At 36.4% G+C, this 21,465-nt stretch overlaps 3 protein-coding genes across 3 annotated transcripts; all 3 read right to left on the reverse strand.

Annotated features, from left to right (window-relative positions):
- Window positions 1–1,597: 1,597 nt before the first annotated feature.
- LOC143617754 (tubulin beta-2 chain-like) lies at window positions 1,598–4,056 on the reverse strand. The gene is made up of 3 exons (XM_077090218.1): window positions 3,639–4,056; window positions 2,480–2,749; window positions 1,598–2,388 (listed from the first exon to the last, which is right to left on the reverse strand). Exons 1-3 carry the CDS (start codon window positions 4,030–4,032, stop codon window positions 1,709–1,711), a joined length of 1,344 nt encoding a protein of 447 aa, XP_076946333.1. The 5' UTR covers window positions 4,033–4,056; the 3' UTR covers window positions 1,598–1,708.
- Window positions 4,057–10,855: 6,799 nt separating this feature from the next.
- LOC143617752 (uncharacterized) lies at window positions 10,856–15,551 on the reverse strand. Its single transcript, XM_077090215.1, has 3 exons — window positions 13,418–15,551; window positions 13,147–13,331; window positions 10,856–13,066 (listed from the first exon to the last, which is right to left on the reverse strand). The coding sequence occupies exons 1-3, from the start codon at window positions 15,404–15,406 to the stop codon at window positions 12,994–12,996; spliced, it is 2,247 nt and encodes a 748-aa protein (XP_076946330.1). The 5' UTR covers window positions 15,407–15,551; the 3' UTR covers window positions 10,856–12,993.
- Window positions 15,552–16,303: 752 nt separating this feature from the next.
- On the reverse strand, window positions 16,304–16,932 carry LOC143617749 (uncharacterized). Its single transcript, XM_077090212.1, has 3 exons — window positions 16,726–16,932; window positions 16,426–16,636; window positions 16,304–16,332 (listed from the first exon to the last, which is right to left on the reverse strand). Exons 1-3 carry the CDS (start codon window positions 16,930–16,932, stop codon window positions 16,304–16,306), a joined length of 447 nt encoding a protein of 148 aa, XP_076946327.1.
- Window positions 16,933–21,465: the final 4,533 nt, after the last annotated feature.

A 21,465-nucleotide genomic window follows, 5' to 3' on the forward strand; every position in this document is an offset into this window, starting at 1 on the left:
CCGGCCGTTAACGTTAACTTAATACCAGTAATGTAACCAGGGTTGGCCGTGAGGCAAGGTGAGCATCGGCCACCACTTAGGGCAAGTAAACAAATCTTGAAGTTATAATGACCGGAAAGGACTAAGGATGACACTTATAATGGAGATGCATAATTATGAAAGTTTCAAAGTGAATGAGGATTATGCGTTATATGGTCTTAGTCTTGAAGTCAAAAACATGTAGGTAAATAGTAGATAAAATACATTTAACATATTCAAATGTGAAATTCTTCACTCATCCACAACCGATGCATCATAAGAAATTAAGGGTATTTAAGGTTACGTGTTATAATGTCGTACGGCCTCTCACGTGAGTATGTGACAACGCAATGTAAGATTTTTCTAAAATGTCATGCGCATCCCCCTTAAGACTCATCATCATCATCAAGGAGGTATGTTCCACCATCGTGAACAAGATAGGAGTGACCCTCATACCATTTTTAACATTCACCACCTTATATCAATCAATAGTCTTTTTATCCCACAAGAAGCTCGCGTACTCATTTTTTGTTATTCGAGTGAAAACTTTCCACAAGGTCACCCATCGTGCTTTTTTTTCACCATGGTGTGTTTAAATTTTAAGTTCTCTTATTTGCAACTATTAACCTGCTAATGATATTTTAGAATGGGTGTACATTAATACATTTTGTTGAAGTATCATCTCATATGTACGAACAATATGAGAACAATATGAGATTTACGTAAGAAGAGACACATCTAAATATCGTGATAATGTTGTCATAACTCATAAGTAGTTTGCCTCATTTTGTCATCTGTACTTTTGAGTTCTTTGGTCAACAATGAATTGGTTATATGCAACCCGCGCTCTACATGGTGTGTGTCAGTTACTTGTCTGTATTAGGGTACACCTCTCAAAACTCAAACATAACATTGTTCTACGAGAATACTAGACAAGATGAAAATAATGCAACCCACTATATGCATAAACATAACATTGTATGTATGAGTCTTGTGTATTTATATGCATAAACAGAAAGACACCATCTCTAAATAAAATCTAAAAAAGGAAAAAATATATAAAAATATCTATATATCGGGTCCACAATTCGTATCACTGGCCATAATAAAACGACATAGCACTACCGGTTGCCTTCTTGTCTCGCTACACTCCCTATCACTCATGGTCCTACTATCTTATAAGTTATAAACCTATAATTTGCGATACATGTATAGTCATGTGAAAAAGAATCTTGCATTTAGTAATTAAATGCGCACTCTACAGCCATATTACTTATGTACAACAGCGTATTACACTGCACACAATCCGATTAGCGTCATGTTCACATTCATATCTGTTGTTGAAATCGTCCCCGATAAGGTCCAGACTAGCCAGAAAGTATTGTAGGTTTACAAAGGTTTCTTAATAAGGATTAATTACTATCCTTAATACAGATATATGCTACTTTCTTGACTTTTATCATACCTAATGGTCCAACCAAAAACATTGGTCCCAATTATCAACAAGTAAAACATAAAATACTACAAGATAATATAGCAAATATTACTCAAACAAACAGTACCACATATTCATACAAGTCTTGTAGAAATAAACATACTTTCATTAAACTACCACCACAACTAACATTCAACTAGACCTTTAACAAAATGGTAGTTAAGATAACCACCATACAAACATACCCACTAATCATCAAGCCTCATCACCATACTCCTCTTCCTCCTCCTCATACTCGCCTTCTTCATCAGCAGTTGCATCTTGATACTGTTGATACTCGGAAACCAAATCATTCATATTACTTTCAGCCTCAGTGAACTCCATCTCGTCCATACCCTCACCCGTATACCAATGCAAAAAGGCCTTACGCCTAAACATAGCGGTAAACTGCTCGCTAACACGTCTAAACATTTCTTGAATTGATGTCGAGTTTCCAATAAAAGTAGACGCCATTTTCAAACCAGTTGGTGGGATATCACACACGGTTGACTTCACATTGTTCGGGATCCACTCGACAAAGTAAGACGAGTTCTTGTTTTGCACGTTTAACATTTGCTCGTCGACTTCTTTCGTGCTCATTTTGCCCCGGTAGATGGCGGAGGCGGTTAAGTAACGACCATGACGCGGGTCTGCTGCACACATCATGTTCTTTGCATCCCACATTTGTTGGGTGAGTTCCGGGACGGTTAACGCACGGTATTGTTGGGACCCGCGCGAAGTGAGAGGGGCGAAACCGACCATGAAGAAGTGGAGACGCGGGAATGGAATTAGATTGACCGCAAGCTTCCTTAAATCCGAGTTAAGCTGACCCGGAAACCTTAAACAGCATGTGACACCCGACATGGTTGCAGAGATTAAATGGTTCAAATCACCGACTGTAGTAACAAATAAACGATTATCAGAACCAGATACTAATAATAATAATAATATTAATGATAATGGAGGTTGATTTTGCAAGATACTTACAGCTTGGGGTGGTTAATTTGAGGGTTCGGAAGCAGATATCATACAATGCTTCGTTATCAAGAACCATACATTCATCTGCATTCTCAACAAGCTGATGAACAGATAATGTGGCATTGTACGGCTCAACGACTGTATCTGAAACCTTGGGAGATGGGAATACTGAGAATGTCATCATCATTCTATCAGGATACTCTTCTCGGATCTTTGAGATCAAAAGTGTTCCCATACCAGACCCGGTTCCACCACCAAGAGAATGGCACACCTGAAAACCTGCAACACAAAAATATGAATACTTGAGAATCAGCAGAGACTTAACTGACAACGATTCATGATTAGAACTAAAAGAGATTATGTATACTGTAAAAAGCTAATAAGAAATGCATCACTAATTTAATCGTTCATTACAAGCTAGAGAGTAGTTCTCAAATCTTAACAGTATCACTTCAACACAAATTCTTACAACAAAAACCTAAAATGATAACATCCAATTGCTTCACATGCTTTCAGAAAAAATCAAGGAACCGCACGCAAATAGGAATGCAAACAAGCCGGACTGCTACTCGAAATCAGATCAATAAAAAGCTCAAAACAAGCCGAGCTTCGGGGTTTAATTAATGATAAATAAACAAAAACTGAAAACATATATAAATTAATTAATAATAAATAATTAATTAATTAATTATACATAAAATATAAAACGTATTGATTTTCTCAAAATACATACAATGAATTAAAAACGTACAATAAATAAATAATTAAAAACGTACAAAAATTAATTAATAATAAATAATAAACTAGCCAAGACCGAGACTCACAAGGCGCCCTCAAGTTTTAGAAAAAGCGCTCGAAACGAGCTGAACTCGAGTAAGTCAAACGAGCCTATGCGGCTAATTTACACTCCTCACAGATCTATAACTTCATACAGGAGTAACAGAACTCAAATGACGTCATTTCATGTTTATCAATATCACTACTCACAAGATATAAAAACTAGATATAACATATACAACAGATTAATCTCATACAAATTCATACTTAAAAGCTACACAAATCATTATAACACTACTTAACCCTAACTAAAACACCAAATTAAACCACAAAATCAAACAATTAACATATACACTAACCAGATCTATAATAATAATATATAATAATATACCTTGTAAGCAATCACAGTTCTCAGCCTCCTTCCTAACAACATCCAAAACCGAGTCAATCAACTCAGCACCTTCCGTATAATGTCCTTTAGCCCAATTATTCCCAGCACCAGACTGTCCAAACACAAAGTTATCCGGCCTGAATATCTGACCGTACGCGCCAGATCTGAGACTGTCCATGGTTCCAGGCTCCAGATCCATAAGCACGGCGCGTGGAACATACCTTCCGCCACTCGCCTCATTATAGTAAACATTAATCCGTTCGAGCTGAAGCTCAGAGTCGCCGGTGTACTTTCCGGTGACATCAATCCCGTGCTCGGCGCATACAACCTCCCAGAACTTGGCTCCGATCTGGTTGCCGCATTGGCCGCCTTGAATGTGAAGGATTTCACGCATTTTGGAAGAGAGTGAGTGAGAATGATATTAATTAGGGTTTGAATGCAAATGTAATGAGTGAGAGTGAAATGGTATTTATATACGGAGGATATGTTTGCAAGAGGTGAAATGATTGAGAGCAGTGTTTGTATAGATGTTATTGCTTTATGTACAAGTGGTAAGATTAGTTTGGTTTGGGTTTAGTGTTTTTGGTTCTGGAAAGTGATTTAATATGCTCAAACGGCTCTAGAAAGTTGAAAGCTTTGCAGTTTTGAAATTCAAATTGTTAAAACGGAGGAATGGTCGGATGGGATTTGGTTTGGATTCGATTGCGTTGATCGGACGGGTGTGTGAATAGTGTTTAGAATGCTTTGCAGTTTTCAATGGATATAAAATAATGGGAATATCTCATATAATACTAATTGTGTTTCAATTAAGTCACTCATGTACATTTTTCTTAAATCGGTTTACTAGATCTTCAAATCTAGTCTCACCGATTTTTTTTTGTTAAGAAAGAAATGAAGGATAAGATGTGGGGGTCGGAATTTGCAATATATGTAGTTATATTTTTAAAAAAAATAAAAAACGTTAATTATATTAAAATTCAAAAATAAAAAATAGATATCACGTCGCCACTCAACGTCAACATCAAAAAAAAGATAAAAGGATTTCCTATGTGAAACAAACAATAAAAACGTTAAAAAAACATGTTAAAACCGTTAATTTAATAAAATATGAAAGTAAAGTGACCTAATTGTAACAATTTTTAAAGTTGAGTGACCTAATTTGAACACCTTTGCAACTTGGTTACTATTCTAAGAAATTGCCCCTAAAATAAACAAGTAAAGAACTATTGACATATTCAAGTTCATCCTGTGTTATGGAAGCATCCAAACGATTTACAATGAAGTGACATATTGAAAATTAAATTTCTTATGTGGCTCAAGAAAACCATTTATCATTTTTTTAACGAAGAACTTTGTTTGACTTTTGTTATCAGTTATATAGAGGTGTCAAATGGGTTGGGTTGGGTTGGATCGAACAAGTCATGGGTCAAAAAGAGTTTGGGTCAGAATGAGTTTTGGGTCGAACGAGTCATGGGTCAAAACGAGTTTGGGTCAGAATGAGTTTGGGTCGAACGAGTCATGGGTTTAAATGAGTCATGGGTCAAAACGAGTTTGGGTCAGAACGGGTCAATTAAAAAAATGTTGTTTTGGTTTTAGTCGGGATAGGTTAGGGTCGAACCGGGTTTCGAGTTTTTTTTATTTTTTATTTTGTTATGAACGGGAATAATGGCAGAAACATTTTAGATTTTTTAAATTTTTTGTTTTTTATTTATATTTTAAGTTAAAAAAAATTATTATTTTTTTTGAATTTTTAGGGTTTTCAATTAAGATCAAATACGCTAAAAAATATTCAAAAATAATAAATTATAACTCAAAATATAAAGCATAAACAAAAAAAGTAAAAACACTAAAATGTTTCCTACGTTCGTTCCATAAAGAAACCGAGAATCTAACCGATCTAACCGAAACCGAAAAACGGACAAAAGCGAGTCCCGAATCGACCAAAAAGAAACCAAAACCCAACCCGTCACGGGTGAAAACTCGTGTTGACTTGAAACATTAACCGAACCCGTTCCAATCTGAAACCCGTTTCGTGTCGAAACATGTCTTGTACGAAAACCCGTTCCGATCTGAAACCTGACACATTTCCTTATGACGCTAACCCACATTGACCCAAAAATAAAAGGATAGAATTTAAAATGACTCATATTAACTCATTTAGTTAAAACCTTTTACCCAAATCAACTCATTTAATTTTTAAAACAACTCAAATCGACCCATTTGAAAGAGTTTGGGTCAAGATTGCCACCCTTAGTTATACATGAACCAAAATCGCGTCTTCAAACCTTAGATGTTTATGGATTTTGTATTTGTCAAAAACCGTCACCATGTTGGTAACATTTATTTAGTATATATAGATCCTCACTTGTGGCCTGGTGGTAAGAGGCTTGGGTTCTACAATGAAGACCCAGGTTCGATTTTCACGTGTCGCATTGTGAATATTGGCAATGAAATATTTGAGTTAGGCCTTGCGAGATTGTCGGTTTGAATCCCGAGTCTATCCGAGTTCCCGTCACACCGTGTGTTACGCTAGAGAATTTTGCTTTTGTGGTGGCACGACTATCGAGTAGCAGCTGGTGGTATGGTTTCTCGAGAGAATGCCCAAACTAAACTCTGAAACCAGCGTGAGCACGATTAAGACGACAAAGTCTGACCAGAGTGAGAGAACGGGGCTCTTCAAATATAAGAATGTGATAACCTAATACACAATAAATTCGTCGTTCTGTAATAAATTTAGTATATGTAGATGTCTTTTTCTTAATTTCTTATGTATGTATTTTTTTTTTAACGACCAACTAAGTAACGCCGGGTATCTCGTACGCGGCCCCCATTGGTTAAAGGTAGCATGAGCCGGCCACTAGTCCGAACAGACGGAGCCCATAGCGGTCCACCTATTGAGGGATTCACCGGATAAAACCCGACCCCACGCCCGCCAAATGGCACGACAGCGAGGAGCCGGTAAACCGGATGAGATCAGGACTCGAACCCTGGCAAGCCAGGGTCATCCCTCATATCTCCCATATAAATTGATGATAGTGGGGTTTGAACCCCTAAAACTTGTAAATTGAGTACTCTACCATTGAGCCACATCTAATTCGTATGTATTGGATATGACAACCTTCTCTAATATTCATTTTTCTTTAATATTATATTGGTATTTATATTTTGTTTTTGTTGTTTCTATAATGCAGCGTCGCTATCGTTATCTGTATAATTACTCTCCTACTTTTTGTACCTACTATACGTTTCTTCTTTAAAGATTAGTTTCTAGGATAAATTTAAAAATTCATTTTAACTTTTCATATACTAGAGATAATTAGGACATGACATTATGATATCCTACATACTCATAAAATAGGTTTTGGGTGGTTGTGCACCCACACGTCTTAGGGATACTAAAACTAAAAAATGGCACGATTAAATTTTGATATTTTTGTTCTTGTGTCCCAGACGTGCAAAGATACTCGGCCTACGTTATAAACCAAACTTCAAGGGAAGGTTCATGGGACCAGGGGTGATCCGGTCACTGTCGTATTTACGTTTAATAGAGTAAATTTCGTGATTTTGTCCAAAAAATTGTATAGGTATTGAGCGCGGTCACCAATTGTATTTTTTTCAAAAAGCTAACGGCCACCACTGAAATTTTTTTATAATGGCCCCACGTTCGATTTTTCTTTTTATTAACCTTGTATTTTTATAAACAATTACTAGTCGAATACTAAAAGCTTTGTTTTTATAAAACTCAAACTTGAAGGGGACTATTTGTATCAGTAATAATAAACTTGTTTAAACAAAAGAAGGGGTATTGTCATCTAGTTAGGGTTTGAAAATCATCTAACATTCATTCAATTCAAAACTTAAAGGCACTGTCTCACTGGAGACCACTGACAACCACTAAGCGCACATCACCATTCGTCGCTGCCGGCCACTGCCTTAGAGACCACCAACCACCACACTCAAGACAACGCCTTCAGCCTTGGAGACCTCACGCACTTCGCAACACCGAGTAATCGCACAACGCAATCACTAATCAGCAGGGCAATTGTTAATTTTAGTTTATTATTCACCTTTGTTGAGTTGTTAAACATTGATTGCATCTATATTGATTATTGTTCAAGAATTACAAATTAGGGTTTATAATTGTCGAATTGGAGAATTGGGAAAATTGATCATTTAAGCTTATAATTGGTATTATTTGGTGAAATTTTGGTTTAATTCAATCCTATAGAATCTTTTTAGTTAGGTAAATTATGGGAAAACAAGATTCTATTCATTATTTCAAAAAAAAAAGATGATAAATATTTTAGGTATTTATTGGCTAAAAATTATCTATTTTTTTTTAAATTATTGTAAGAACAAAACGTTCGAACTTTGAATGAATGAAGAAAAATTAAATATATTGAATTGATTTCATATTGTTTGACCCGACCCGAACCAAATTGTCAACCGGAACCGAATCGCCCGCATACCCACCACTTGTCACTCAACCTATATTCTTACGTTAGATTTCTTTAACATGATTGCTATAAATGGTCAAAACATCATACTGTGAAACAGTTATCTACCTACTACTTTTAACACTTTATAACCAAGCTTCACCACTGTTTCAACGAAAAGTAGGTTATAAATTTGGTACGAAATAAAAACCAAATGTAATGTAGAATGTTTTTTCAACATACGACGCCGCAATCCATGGGTCGGTGGCATGTCCCGTATATGAGTTTAAAAAACATTTTATTTATTTATTTTTTTGTAAGCTCAAACCGTGTTAGCAACTTGTTCGTGTAATTTTCCATCTGGTTCAATTTGATTTTTCACAACTACTTGGCTTTTAACTAGGGTTGTTCACGAGCCGAGCCGAACCGAGCGAAGGCTTGCTCGTTGCTTGGATCGTTTCCAGCCGAACCGAACCGAACGGCTGAAATTCGAACCGAGCGAAAATCGAAACGAGCCAAAATCGAATCGAGCATTTTTCGATCGAACATCGAGCTATTTCGAGCATTATTTATTTCTTTTTCACTTTAAAATTTTCAATAATAAACAAATTTAAAGGTTGTAAATAATATATTTTATAAATAAATTAATAGTTTTTAGACAAACGTGTAATATATTGTAGATTTTTATTACAAATAAGTTTAAAGTGAGATATAATGATAATGTAAAAAACTTCTAGTATTCTAAAAACTTGAAGCGAACAAATAAAACAATAAAGTTGACGGAATATGTACAATTTAAATGTTTAAAAATAATTGTAAGCTTATATTTATGTGTTTTGTCTATATATTTATATATTTTTTCATATATACTTATATATAAAATAAATTAAAAATATTCGAGCCGAACCGAACCGAACTGAGCAGGCCTTTGCTCGTTGCTTGGCTCGTTTACAAATTGAACCGAGCAGAGCGGCTCGTTTTCAATCGAGCGAAAACGAGCGAGCATTTTCTGAGCAATTTCCGAGCGAGCGGCGAGCGATTTGGACGGCCCTACTTTTAACTAAAGAGTTGAAACAGTAATATCAACAATTAGCCCGTGGTTTAAGTCGTCAAAATGAACCATGAACACTCATAAGACTTATGAGTTTCATACCCAACGTCTTTGCCTTGGTATATACATGCAAGACAAATTGTATATATTTAAGGCTATCATACACGCCCAATTGCAAACTTTGTTTGGACAACTAAAGGTCTATGTTCAGTCTATAACAAAACTAACAATTAGAACTCAAGAGTTATCACATGTCGATTTGACAAGCCAATGTTAAAGTTAATGCATTAACGAAGTATGATAGCTAAAACATTCTTATGTAAACATCATCATGTTGAAGTCACGTCGTTTCGTCGTCAATGCTCAATGCATTTATTTTTATTGTTATTAAATTTAAGTATGATGCATGCAAGAGAGAAACTTGTATTGTGGCCGGGTGGCTCCGGTCACCCCCATTTTTCTCTCAGTAGTGTAAATTTATGTGTTTTTATCCGAAAACTAACAAACGTAGTGTAAAATTACTTATTTTTGTCTGAAATTTTGAGCGTTTATGAATATTTTTGTACGTGTTGAGTCCGATCACCCTAGGTTTTTCGTTCAAGTTTCGCCACGGCCAAACTTTATTTTAAACACCTACATGTCTATTTGTACTGATGTAAGGCAAGTTGAACTCTACTTTCTTACTAGGCGTTACTTGTTTTGATTTTTTAATTATATTAATCAATCTACTTGTATCTAATTAAAAATTCACTTTTGTTTTAACCAATTCTTTAGATATTGAACCCCAAACAATGATTTTAGCTAGACAATGCCAATTGCGTTTCTTTTTAAATCAAAATAATCGGATTCTTGATTATAAAAGATTATAAATATATTTATACCAAATTTCCATAATAAATTGAAGAATATATTTTTATAACCTTATTCAACGCACAACGATCTACCGAAATATTTCTAAAATCAAACTCCATAAAGCGCAAAATGTTGACGATTTGCAGGTATAAATTTGTCATTTAGAAGCTTCCCAAAGCTGGCTGGTTCCATACAATAATAACAAAAATATTACCTAATTCCTAGGAGATATTAATACAAAGTTCATATGAAAATACTTCTGAATCCACAATCCTTGTAAAAATGTTACCTGGATAAGTAGGTGTAGAAGATTGGTCTAATAAACTGTAGAAAACGCTTCACGTCATGAGTAGAACTACAAGTTCAGGGTCCGGTGGCCAATTGACCGGCCAAATTTTCTATCAACAAGGGTGTAAACGTCAAATTGTCAGTAGATAGTTGAAGCGAAAGGAAAAAGAATTCTACTGACCCCTCCGTGGAAAAGTTCTGGTTGGTTACTGCTTCACAGACACTCATTGATGAATTAGAGGACAGATACTAATATCATAATTCATAAAATTTGATACTTATAAATCCACATGTCTAATGATATAAAGAGAGTATATTATATACAGCACCATAGTAGAGTCCAACTCTTATAGCCTACAATTTGGAGTGCATTCTCCAAATGTTTTAAACTAGAGGTCAGTTAGTAATCAGTCAGTTACTCAGTTAATACTATTAACTTAATAATAGTCTCAAAACACTTATTGTCCAAAATATCTTTTAACTCTCTTACCCAGCAGCAAGTCTGAATCATCAATCATCTAACACAGCCTAATAAAATAATTTAGAAGTCTGACCTGTTCAACTGACTTACTTTTTACGACTTCATATGTTTATTAATTATGAATATAGCATAATCCATAACCCGATGTGACGAGTTCACAGGTATAAAAAGTTGAATTGCCACCTAACTTTTCAAGTTACAGGACTTAGATGACTTTGTTTGTCTTGTTGCTTGTGTGCTCCAAGTTCTACGTGCTACCTAGTAAATTAGTTTTTCAATCTTCTTGTGTTTTTCTATTCATGTCAGTCAGAATAACCATTAAAAGCTTAAAAGGTATCCAGATGAAACTATATAGTGCTCAGTTAATTCTTTGTTACTAATCCCGAAACTTAAAATCGAAAGGTAAAGGTCCACAAATTAAAAGTGCAGAGACTAAACCTAAATCAAGAAGCTACTGAACAAAAATAGGCCCCGCATATAAAAAATTAATAAAATGGTAGACTTGCATAAAGATCATGTGCTTTTCTAGTATTAATTTTTTATTCCTAGATGAAATTATGATCCTTCTCAGGTTCACCAAATTGATCTCTATCACAACATTTAGGCAGCTGAGCCTAAAAAAACTGTATAACCAAAAATCTTATGGATTCCTCCCACAGGTAGTAATATACACTTGATGAGATAACTACATGAATATAGAATTAAATCATATATGTAACACTGGTGCTTCTGGTCATATATCCTGCTTTTGGGACTAACAATAAAGATAAAAAGATCCAAAATCAAAACTCGAGAATCAATGATCAAGATTCAAGAATCACCAGGCTGTAAAAAAGAAAACCGATCACTAAGCAACAATCTCGGAATGATCATGTAGTCTTCCAGATATGCCTTGGTATTAAAAGCTGTAATTAGGCCCCGAAAGACAACGCACAAGGCCTATATGCTTTTAAAGACCAAAAAATAAGATACTTCAATAAATACATACAAAAAAAGCTCTATATACACCGAAAAGAAGGCCAATGCCATGTACAACTCAGATATCTCTATGTACAGAATACTTATATCCTCGTGAATACGCACTTCTCTTATATCTATTGATTTGAAACTCAAATTTTATAAAAAAATGCAAGAAAGAAGGCATTTCTAATTTCTACACACTTTAAAGCACAAGGTACAAGTAGTCTCTGAAGGTACTCACTAAACAACTGATTCGACTCATAGTACAAGCTCATAAAGCAGCATCCTAAAGCGGAAAATAGGCATACAATTTCAAATCAAGAGCCTATATAACCATATAAAAGAAAGACATTAGTAGTGTTAGCATATTATGGTTTTGATTTATTTGGTGATCGAGGATGGTTCTGCAGACGTCTCCCTATCTTCCACTTGCATTAAAACCTTCTCACTCAAGAATAACAACCACTGTAAACAGAGCCGCCACCTCAGCACTGCAACATGAATCGCTGCACATCACCCTCCTAAAGTGTTTTGACTGTCGCCTTGGGCATCTTTTTAAGACCAACAGTTATGCAATAAACTTACATGTGTCCGTCAATTATTAAGTTAACATTTCCTTATTAACATATTTCATTTGCTGCGAGAGTATTCTTGCAAATTCTGCTACTAAAAAGCACCACTTTCTTTGTAAAAACAATATTAATAACTAACTAGCCAAACTAAAAGCCGCTTCAGCTCAAAATAAAACAAAGTACAATACTTCTATAGTCATCCTTGCATAAGTATCCTACCTATGGCTTCATGGCATTATAAAACTCAAAAGATGTCTTAATGATGGAATGCCACTAGCTAAAGTTGTGCTAAATATATAATGTGAGTTAGTTGAAAGTTAGAAACAGTGTCTCAAAACCATGGATCATGCAGCAATCAATACAGGTAATGAATACCTCAAGATAGATATATAACTAAAAAACATAAACCGAAAACTTAGAAAAAGTAACCAGAACTTCAGACATAGAAGTTCTTGATCATACTAAAAAACTCATTATCTAGAGCACCAGTTCAACATAAAGCTAACAAACTTCAAGATAGTAAAACAAGCCAACCTAAATTCCAAGAAACTTACAGTTCCCAAAAACCATCTTGAACAACAAAGCAGCAACCTGAAACACAAAACAAGCATAAACCATCCAAAAGAGCATCTGATAGTGACTCACCACTGTTGCTGTATGTAAAAGCGCCAAAGATGGTACTACTTTGATTAATTCTCAATTCTATCATCATCACCTAAGACATATCAGGATGAGCATTAATCTCTGGATTTCTGAATTTGCTCGTCTCCTCACGATCCATAGATGTTCTACCATACAGGAAAAAGGTTGTAAGTTTAAGCCACAAAAAGAATCATATTATTAATAAAGGAATCAAAATAAGACATACCTCTGTCTCTTGGCATTTTTCTTCTTAATGCTAATAACCATATCCATAGACATCCTCTGGTGCTCACGGGTTTGACCATGCATTTCCAGACCTTCCACACTTTCACAGTCAACTTTACAAATGCGACACCAGCCCATGCTAAGTGTCTTTCTCTTCATCGATGGGTCAAATGAGTCAGGCCCACCCTAACCAAGTCAAAACTCAATACATTTACATTTGTAGGAAGTAGGAACAATGATATGATATTCAAAAAGGTTTACAAGATACTTACTGAATAAAATCCACCATCACTTGGAAATCCTTGACGAGAATAACTATTTCTAAAAAATGGTTCATCCAAACGTGGGCGAGTTGACTTAGGGTCGAACGGTTCTCGAAAAGGCGGCTGATGAGAGAAACCCCCAGGCCCATTAGGCTCCCCTGAACGACCATAATCATGGAATGAGCCAAAACCAGGCTCCCGCGGGCCAAAAGGTTCACCATTCATGGGCTTTCGTGGGCCCTCAAACTCCCCTCTATGCATGTGACCAGGTGGCCCCATTGGAAATCTTTCACCAAATGGTGGCCTGTCCATATTTCTGCCATCATATAAACTTCTTGGACTACTAGGTGGTAAACGATCCATATGATGCTGACCAAAACCACGCATTGGTCCGAAAAAATCAGGGTTTTGGTGGTTATGTTCAAACCTCCCTCTGTTATCATGTATAGTTCCAGGAAGTGGTCTTCCACCAGAGTCATTGGGATGATATGGTGGCAACCTTGGTCCAGCATCATAACCATAACCGTGAGGATCTTTTTCATAAAACCTTGATGGCCTTGACAAGTGACTCCCAAATTTTGGAGATCCCTCAGGGAACTGTTTGAAACTCTCCTCAGGATGGCGGGTTGGTGGCATATGAAGGTTGTTGGAGGTTCTAAACTTTTCATCACCAAAAACAGGGGCGGATAACAAGTCAAAACCTGGTGGTGTGGCCCCATTCATCCTCATTAAATTTGATTCAACCCCATAACGTGGCCGATAAGGTCCCCTATCTAGATTCCCATGTAAATAGGAATCTTGTCGTCTACTGTCAAATTGAGATTCCATTGGACCATGATGACCATGTGGCAGAGGTGGTCCCAAAGGATCACCTTCAGACACCCTGGAATTCTTACCATGTGGTTCATAACCCCTGGGGTTAGCACTACTAGGTCCACCTGACAGAACTTCAGGGTGGAAGGGTCGAGGTTGATTTGGACCAGGTGGTTGAAATTGCTCACTTGGATACGGGCCATGAGGCAAGTAACCATAACCAGGAGGTCTTAAATGGCTTGGGGAGTGCCCCATTGTCTGTTCAGCATTAGAAGTTGACTGCAATGACATAGGTGCAACAGGTCTTTGTTGCTGCCCAGGAAACCCATAAGGCACGGGAGGGTGTGTAGATTGTTCACCAATCTGACCATGAGGTGTTGTTTGGGAATTAAATGGTCCATTACCGGCCTGAGAAGAACCATGAAAGTTAATACTTATATCCCCTTGTTTTGCAGAATCAGTAGTGGCACCATCTTTGTTCTCTTCTTTAACTCTTAGTGAAGAAGCAGAATCACCTGGAACCCCTTGTGCCTGATGCAACTCAGAAACAGCGGCATCCTTGATCAATGTTTCATCTTTCCTATTGCCATCTTCACGTTTAAATTCTTCTTTCATGCCAGCTTCAGGTTTTACTTCATTGAACTTAGCTCCAAAATCATTAATCACTGGCTCAGACTTCTTCAGAGAAGGTGATTTAACTTCTTGTTGCTCTACCCTTCTTTCAAGTGTCTGATCACCACCCGAAAGTGGCGCATACTCATTGTGTTGCTGATTTACATTACTCTGGTTTACATAAGGCTGGCTCAAACCAAACTGTGGCGGTCTGGCTGGAGGTGCAACACTTACTGAACCAGAAGACTGGGAATACTGCTGTTGCTGTCCTCCCTGATTCAACATAGCAGGTCCTCCCACATAAGGTGGCATGCTATGTGGTAATGCATTCCCTTGTTGCGGTTGAGCAAATCCTGGAGAAGGTTGTTGCATTTGCTGAGGTGGCACCTGTGGGCGTACCTGCTGATGTGCAAAAGGAGCAGCATGGCGTGGCTGACCTTGGAGTTGACCAGGCATTTGACCTGGGAACCCTTGAGGCTGCTGCGAATATTGTGGAGGAATTGGTTGCTGAACCTGATGTGAAACAGGACGCTGCTGAGGTGGCAACATATGAGGAGGTTGTGGAGGACGCATATGAGGAGGTAGTGTGGTGGTGGTGGAAACTGTGGCAGCAAAGAGCCAGATGGCGGCTGCCCTTGCATAGGATGCTGTTGAGGTGGGGCATGCTGGATTTGCTGTTGTGGCTGTGGTGGATGACCTGCCGGAGGATGTTGAAGATTAATCGGCTGCAATTGAGGCTGAGGCTGGGGATGGAATTGTGTTGGTGGTTGTGGATAAGCTTGTGGTTGTGGTTGAGTTTGAGGATATGGTTGCACTTGAGGCGGTTGAGGATGTTGCATCTGAGGAACAGGTTGCTGATATTGAGGTACTTGCATAGGTGGCTGTGCATGACTTTGAACCAAATGTGGCTGGACTTGTGAGTATGGCTGCACAGGTATGTGACCATGAGCTACAGGCTGACCGCCTGAGTGACCTTGAGGCTGTGAACTCACCTGACCCAGGTTTTGACTCGAGCCTACCACCGCAGCCTGAGGATCTAGAGGTTGAGGCGGTCCATTAGCTGGAACTTGTGACTGAGCTTGAGGGTGTGGCTGAGGTTGGTTTTGAACCTGAGGCTGCACCGGTGGCATTGGGGCTTTCACTTGCTGCTGAACTTGTGGCTGAGACTGGGGCTGAAGAGGGGGCTGCTGGACTTGCTGAATTGGCTGCTGTTGATACGGATAGTATTGTTGATAAGCCTGCTGGTAAGGATCATATCCAGGATACTGTTGGTAATATTGTTGATACTGTTGGTAATATTGTTGTTCAGGTGCAGGCATGGCTTGAGGGAAAGGATTTGAAGTTGCTGGCTGATTCAAATTCTGGGCAGAGGGTCCCACAGCAGTATGAGATGTCTGTGGCTGGGAACCTGATGGTGGTGTCACTGCTTGATTAGAAACTTTGCTTTGATCAGTAGACGCCACACCAGCCTCAGACCCTTGTGGTTGAGTATTTGTACCCTGTCGATTGTGCACATTATTATTAATCACAACAAACATGAGAATAAAGCTTTTGCTAATGACCAAAACAAAATCTCATTACATTGACATTACAGGTCTGAGCATGTTCCTGCACTTGACGATGCACAATTTGAATCCCACATCGGTTGCATACAACTGGAGAATTACCAAAGGAACAAGCAGTACAGTGAGATGTGCACTCAGATAAAGGACCTTGCCACACGCAGCCACTCCTATGATAAAGACAATGTACAGTTGTTTTCCCAATGGTGTCTGCTAGAGCCTTGTTTGATTCCACAAGTGGCTGAACAAAGGAATAGCATATTATTTATAATTAAAAATAAGTAAAACATTGAGATAATAGAAAAGATAAAAAAATATAAAAAAATTTACCTTCGAACCAGCTTCAGTTACTAAGTAGCCATCGTAAGGGCAGGCCTGAGTACTGCTTACAACATATGACAAACAAGGTTTGCAATAAAGATGTGTGCATTGTGTCTGGATTGCTTCATGTGGATAGACGAGAGTTCTACAAACAGGACAAAAGTACTCTCCCGCAAGAGACTGAATGTTTAATATACACTCATTGTCAAAACCCATGTTGTATCAGAATACTTTCTTCGGCATTCACAGTATATCAGCACAATCCTGAAAGACAACAGTGATAAAGGTAAATAACATACAAAACCAATAAATATTGTATCAACAAAATAAGATAAGATAGAGAAAAACCACAAGTGAAGCAATAACGATGCGCATCTCAAAATCATGCAGTGAATAAACTAATAAGCTAACATAATCAGTAAAAAGTTCGAATAGGCTAACATAATGCTTAAATTGATAAGGTACTAGCATAATCAGCAAATGGTGCAGTGAATAAACTGCATAAACACAAGAGAACAGCAAAGTCCCAATTGGCAAAAAAGTTAATTAAATATCAACCGCTAATATATCAAGAACAAAATAAATTCACTCATAGTTATTAAAGGCGACCGCCTCTTGCGCCTAGGCGCATTTTTTGAGTGAGGCAAGATAGTTGGGCTTTTAACTCCGGCGGTGTTTCAGGCGTAGATTCAGGCAATTACTTTCTAGGGTTTGCTAGACTGCAAAAGATGAAAACGAAGGGCAGTGAAGGCTATTTACTGGAGCGACTTATTATTAATTAGTCTGGGCAAGTGTTACTATCTTCTTGGGCCTAACCTAGGTTTATTAATCAAATCTAAAGATTTTTAAAATAATTATAACCGAATTTGCTCTATTACTTATTTTGTGAGAAATTATAAACTTTTTAATTTCCAAAGATTATTATATACCAAATTCTCACAATTATATTTATCTAAATTACATCTGAACACAAATTTATTATATGCCATTTAATCTATATTAATATGTAGAAAACTTATGTAAGTTTATATAATAAAATATGTCAATTTAGTACTACTTTCTACACTAATACACTAATATTTTAGAAATTTTGATGATATTAAACATTATATAATAGCTTTTGTTTATTTAAATTAAAGAATATTATTATTTTTCTTATACATAATATATTCTAAAAAAATTACGGTGCGCTTTTTTTTTTCTTGGGCCCTCGCTCTTTTTGCGCTTTGCGCCTAGGCCCCAAGGGAGGCCTATGCGCCTTAAGTGCGACTAGCGCCTTCGATAACTATGAATTCACTGAAGGGGGTGCAACCAATGGTTGATACAGTGGACTTTCAGTGACAAACGAAGAGAACTAAAAAAAATAGACAAAAGAATACGGCTCAATAATATAAAAGAAGTAGAAAAAACTATAATAATTAAGAAAATATAACTGACGTCTTCTTATTGGCGTCTAGAGCAGCATTGCATTCCTTTCAAGCAACACAGATCAAAACCTATCTAAATTAGCCAACAATAGTAAAAAAAGTCACATTTATATATAACCCAAACAGCAAGATACGATTCACACAATATCCCCCTTTCTATATAAAGCTCCATGTTATAACACTGGCTTTTATCAACCGACTAAAAGATACGAATAACTATAATACTTTAACGACAAAAAATTGCTATTAACTGTTTTCCCGTTTTGCTTTCAGATTTTTTCTTAGTACACAACATTCTCCATCTCTCCCACAAATAAAAGTAGCATCCAATCATTCTGCATTCATGACTGCTTACGTGTCCATTGGTCGAGGAAAAAACAATGTATTTTTCCTACTGACTAAGTGCAAACATCACTATAAATGCAATAACACTTCACCAAATTCTTGGCCCCTAGTCCTCTATCCGTCTTTAATAACATTAACCGACCTAAAATCGACATAAGTTAAAACTTGCTATGCATGAAGATGCCTACTCTGTGCAAACAATACCAAGCCCTAATTCATGTGAATTACATTTCTTTCTAATGCATCCACCACACACTATAGTTAATTAGCCTAAACATACTTTATATCTACAAAAACTAAGTCGAACGTGCATCGAACAAATTTAATCATTAAAAAACAGTCAATTCTTCCAGATAAACAAAATAATATTAATTTGCGCGAAATTAGATGAGTGAAAACAAAAGCTAGGGTTTGGGCGAGTAAATAAACAATCGAACCTTAATGACGATGAGCGAGAATCTAGTCGAAGTTGTGAGAGGTGACGGCGGCGATCGGACGGAGAAGAGAGAGTGCGGTGGTGGTTTGCTGGTGGCAGTGTGAGAGAGTTGCTGCTATTTATGCCCAAGCCTTCCAGTTGCAGGTAATAAGAGAATGTGCGTTTTGTTAATTAGTTGAACTATGGGGGTGGTTTTGTTCATTAATGAAACTAATGATGAACGTTTTCGGTACCGGTACAAATCGTACCGAATTCGGTACCAAGTTTTGAGTTTTCGGTAATGGTACTGGTATTTCTCTAATTTTGCACTAAATGTCGGTATCGTACCAATACCGTACCGGTACCGAACCGAACATTTCGTACATGTACCAAGCAGTGGCGGACTTACTCTTATGAGAAGGGTGTTCGTCGACCCCTAAAATTTTTTTTAGTATTTATATATCGAAAATTCTCAGTCGACCCTTATAAAATTTTGACTCCAACCCCTGTGAGGCTTTGAAACCGACCCCTGTAAGATTTTAAAATTGTTCCCCATGAAATTTTGAGATCGACCATTGTAAATAAAATAAAATTTTTACATATATAATTACATAAATGTTATATAAACAAGTTTTCCTATTAAATTTGAGTTTAATACCAAATTACCAATTAGTCCAAAAGACCAATACCCAACACTCAATCCCAAAACTCAATTTAAAACCTTACCCCATTTTTAGCCCAATACTCAATCCGACTTACTTGTTTCTTTGAGTTTTTTAACTCCTTGTGATAACTTTCTGGTGTTTTTTATTCCAAAAATATTACGATTAATCGAGATGTACCCATCAGATTTTGATGAAAATGATCAAAGAAGACTCTCAGTTGAACTTGCAACATATATCGATAATTTGAAAAGAGATAAATGATTTAAACACTTGAATGGTTTACCAAGTCTTGTTCTATTGACGTTTCAAACAAAGAAACACCCTTCCTTTGCACCGGTGTATCGTTTATTAAAGTTAGCTCTCGTGTTATCGGTCACAACCGTAAGTGTTGAAAGATGTTTTTCGGTGATGAAGTACGTGAAGTCTGATTTGCGTAATGGGTGATGAAAATTTAAGCGATAGTTGTATTTGTTACATTGAGAATTAAATACTTGTATATCAGTGTTAAAGTAGATTATGTAATGGTTAAATTTCAAAAAATGAAAACCCATAGAGAACAACATTAAATATATTGGTTATCTTATATTTTGTTTGGTTAACTTTTTTTTATGACCTGGCCCAATTTGATTCGGCCGGAACGGTCAAACCGGTCGAATAAAAAGTTATATACAGATTTGACCTGACCTGAACAGTCGAATTAACCGATTTTTTTATATAACTGAGTACCGATCTAAAAGTTTCCGACCCTGTAAGAAAAATTCATGGATCCGCCACTGGTACCAAGTATTTTCAATTTTCAAGATCAGTACCGGGTACCATCCCGATCTCATCCTACTAGTAACTAGTAATAAATAATAGTTTATTTGTATTTAACTTTTATATGTATTAATTAAAAAAACTAATATTTTGTTTTAAATCCACATGAAGTTTATAGCGGAATTTAAACTCTCAATTTTTAAAAGTCTGGAGCACCTATTATACCACCAAATACCAATTAAACAAATGTTATGTGATTTTTATTTGTTAAATTAGATGTTACATATAAACATTCATCAAGTTCAAACATAGTAAAATGTGGATATTATATCAAAACATTATCCCTACTTGGTAACTTAAGATGTTTATGGTTTGGACTGGTACAAAATCAGATTGCGTCACATATTTGTTTCTTCACTTAGGCTATGCTTAATAGAGGAGCTACAAAATGAGGCGTTTTGCGTCATGTGACGCCTAGTCAGCAAATTGTGGGTTTTATGTTAGAGGTGTAGTGGTGTTGTAGCCCTATATATATATATATTCTAGTTTTTATCCCACGTACTACGGGGGTTGTTTTATATTGTTTGTTCTAGTATTTATTTATTTTATTTATATTTTTTATTATATGAAAGTTAATAATATACTTATGGTTTGGGATAAATTGTTTCACAAATAAATGAAATGTTATAACCCGGTTTAAAAGCTATATGGTTTTGATGAGACCAAGACCTGTTTATTTTTTTTTACTATGAAATTGGTTTTTTAATTATAAATAATATTTATGAAAGTTAATAATATACTTATGGTTTGATGAGACCCAAAACCCGTTTATTTATTTTACTATCAAACTGGTTTTTTAATTTAAATAATATATATCTTTTTTAAAATTAATAAGATATTATTTTTTATTATATCCTATTTTATAGGATTTTTACATAAATAATTTGATGAGAATAATTTTTAATTTAATGAGATTTAATAACCCGTTTAAGGAATATCTGGGTTTGGTAAGATCCATACCCATGAATTCGGGTTAAATGCATGAGAAGCCTCCATTAAAAATCAAGCAAATCTGGTGACTCCAAAAAAAGGGGGAGCGACCACATCGCGACACGTAGGATTTTTATGTCTCCGTTTATAT

The sequence above is a fragment of the Bidens hawaiensis genome, unplaced genomic scaffold, assembly GCF_021521415.1.
Source record: "Bidens hawaiensis isolate Kalapana, Puna unplaced genomic scaffold, B.hawaiensis_p1.1 tig00057745_1, whole genome shotgun sequence".
Taxonomy (NCBI): Eukaryota; Viridiplantae; Streptophyta; class Magnoliopsida; order Asterales; family Asteraceae; genus Bidens; species Bidens hawaiensis.

Coding starts and splice junctions, on each gene's coding strand:
- LOC143617754 (XM_077090218.1), bottom strand. CDS start 4,032: ATGCGTGAAATCCTTCACATTCAAGGCGGCCAATGCGGCAACCAGATC. Junction 2,750..3,638: donor GAACTGTGATTGCTTACAAG/GTATATTATTAT, acceptor TTTGTGTTGCAG/GTTTTCAGGTGTGCCATTCT. Junction 2,389..2,479: donor CAAATTAACCACCCCAAGCT/GTAAGTATCTTG, acceptor TTGTTACTACAG/TCGGTGATTTGAACCATTTA.
- LOC143617749 (XM_077090212.1), bottom strand. CDS start 16,932: ATGGGTTTTGACAATGAGTGTATATTAAACATTCAGTCTCTTGCGGGA. Junction 16,637..16,725: donor TAACTGAAGCTGGTTCGAAG/GTAAATTTTTTT, acceptor TCCTTTGTTCAG/CCACTTGTGGAATCAAACAA. Junction 16,333..16,425: donor GCAGGAACATGCTCAGACCT/GTAATGTCAATG, acceptor CACAATCGACAG/GGTACAAATACTCAACCACA.
- LOC143617752 (XM_077090215.1), bottom strand. CDS start 15,406: ATGCGTCCTCCACAACCTCCTCATATGTTGCCACCTCAGCAGCGTCCT. Junction 13,332..13,417: donor GTGATGGTGGATTTTATTCA/GTAAGTATCTTG, acceptor TGACTTGGTTAG/GGTGGGCCTGACTCATTTGA. Junction 13,067..13,146: donor AAAAATGCCAAGAGACAGAG/GTATGTCTTATT, acceptor CCTGTATGGTAG/AACATCTATGGATCGTGAGG.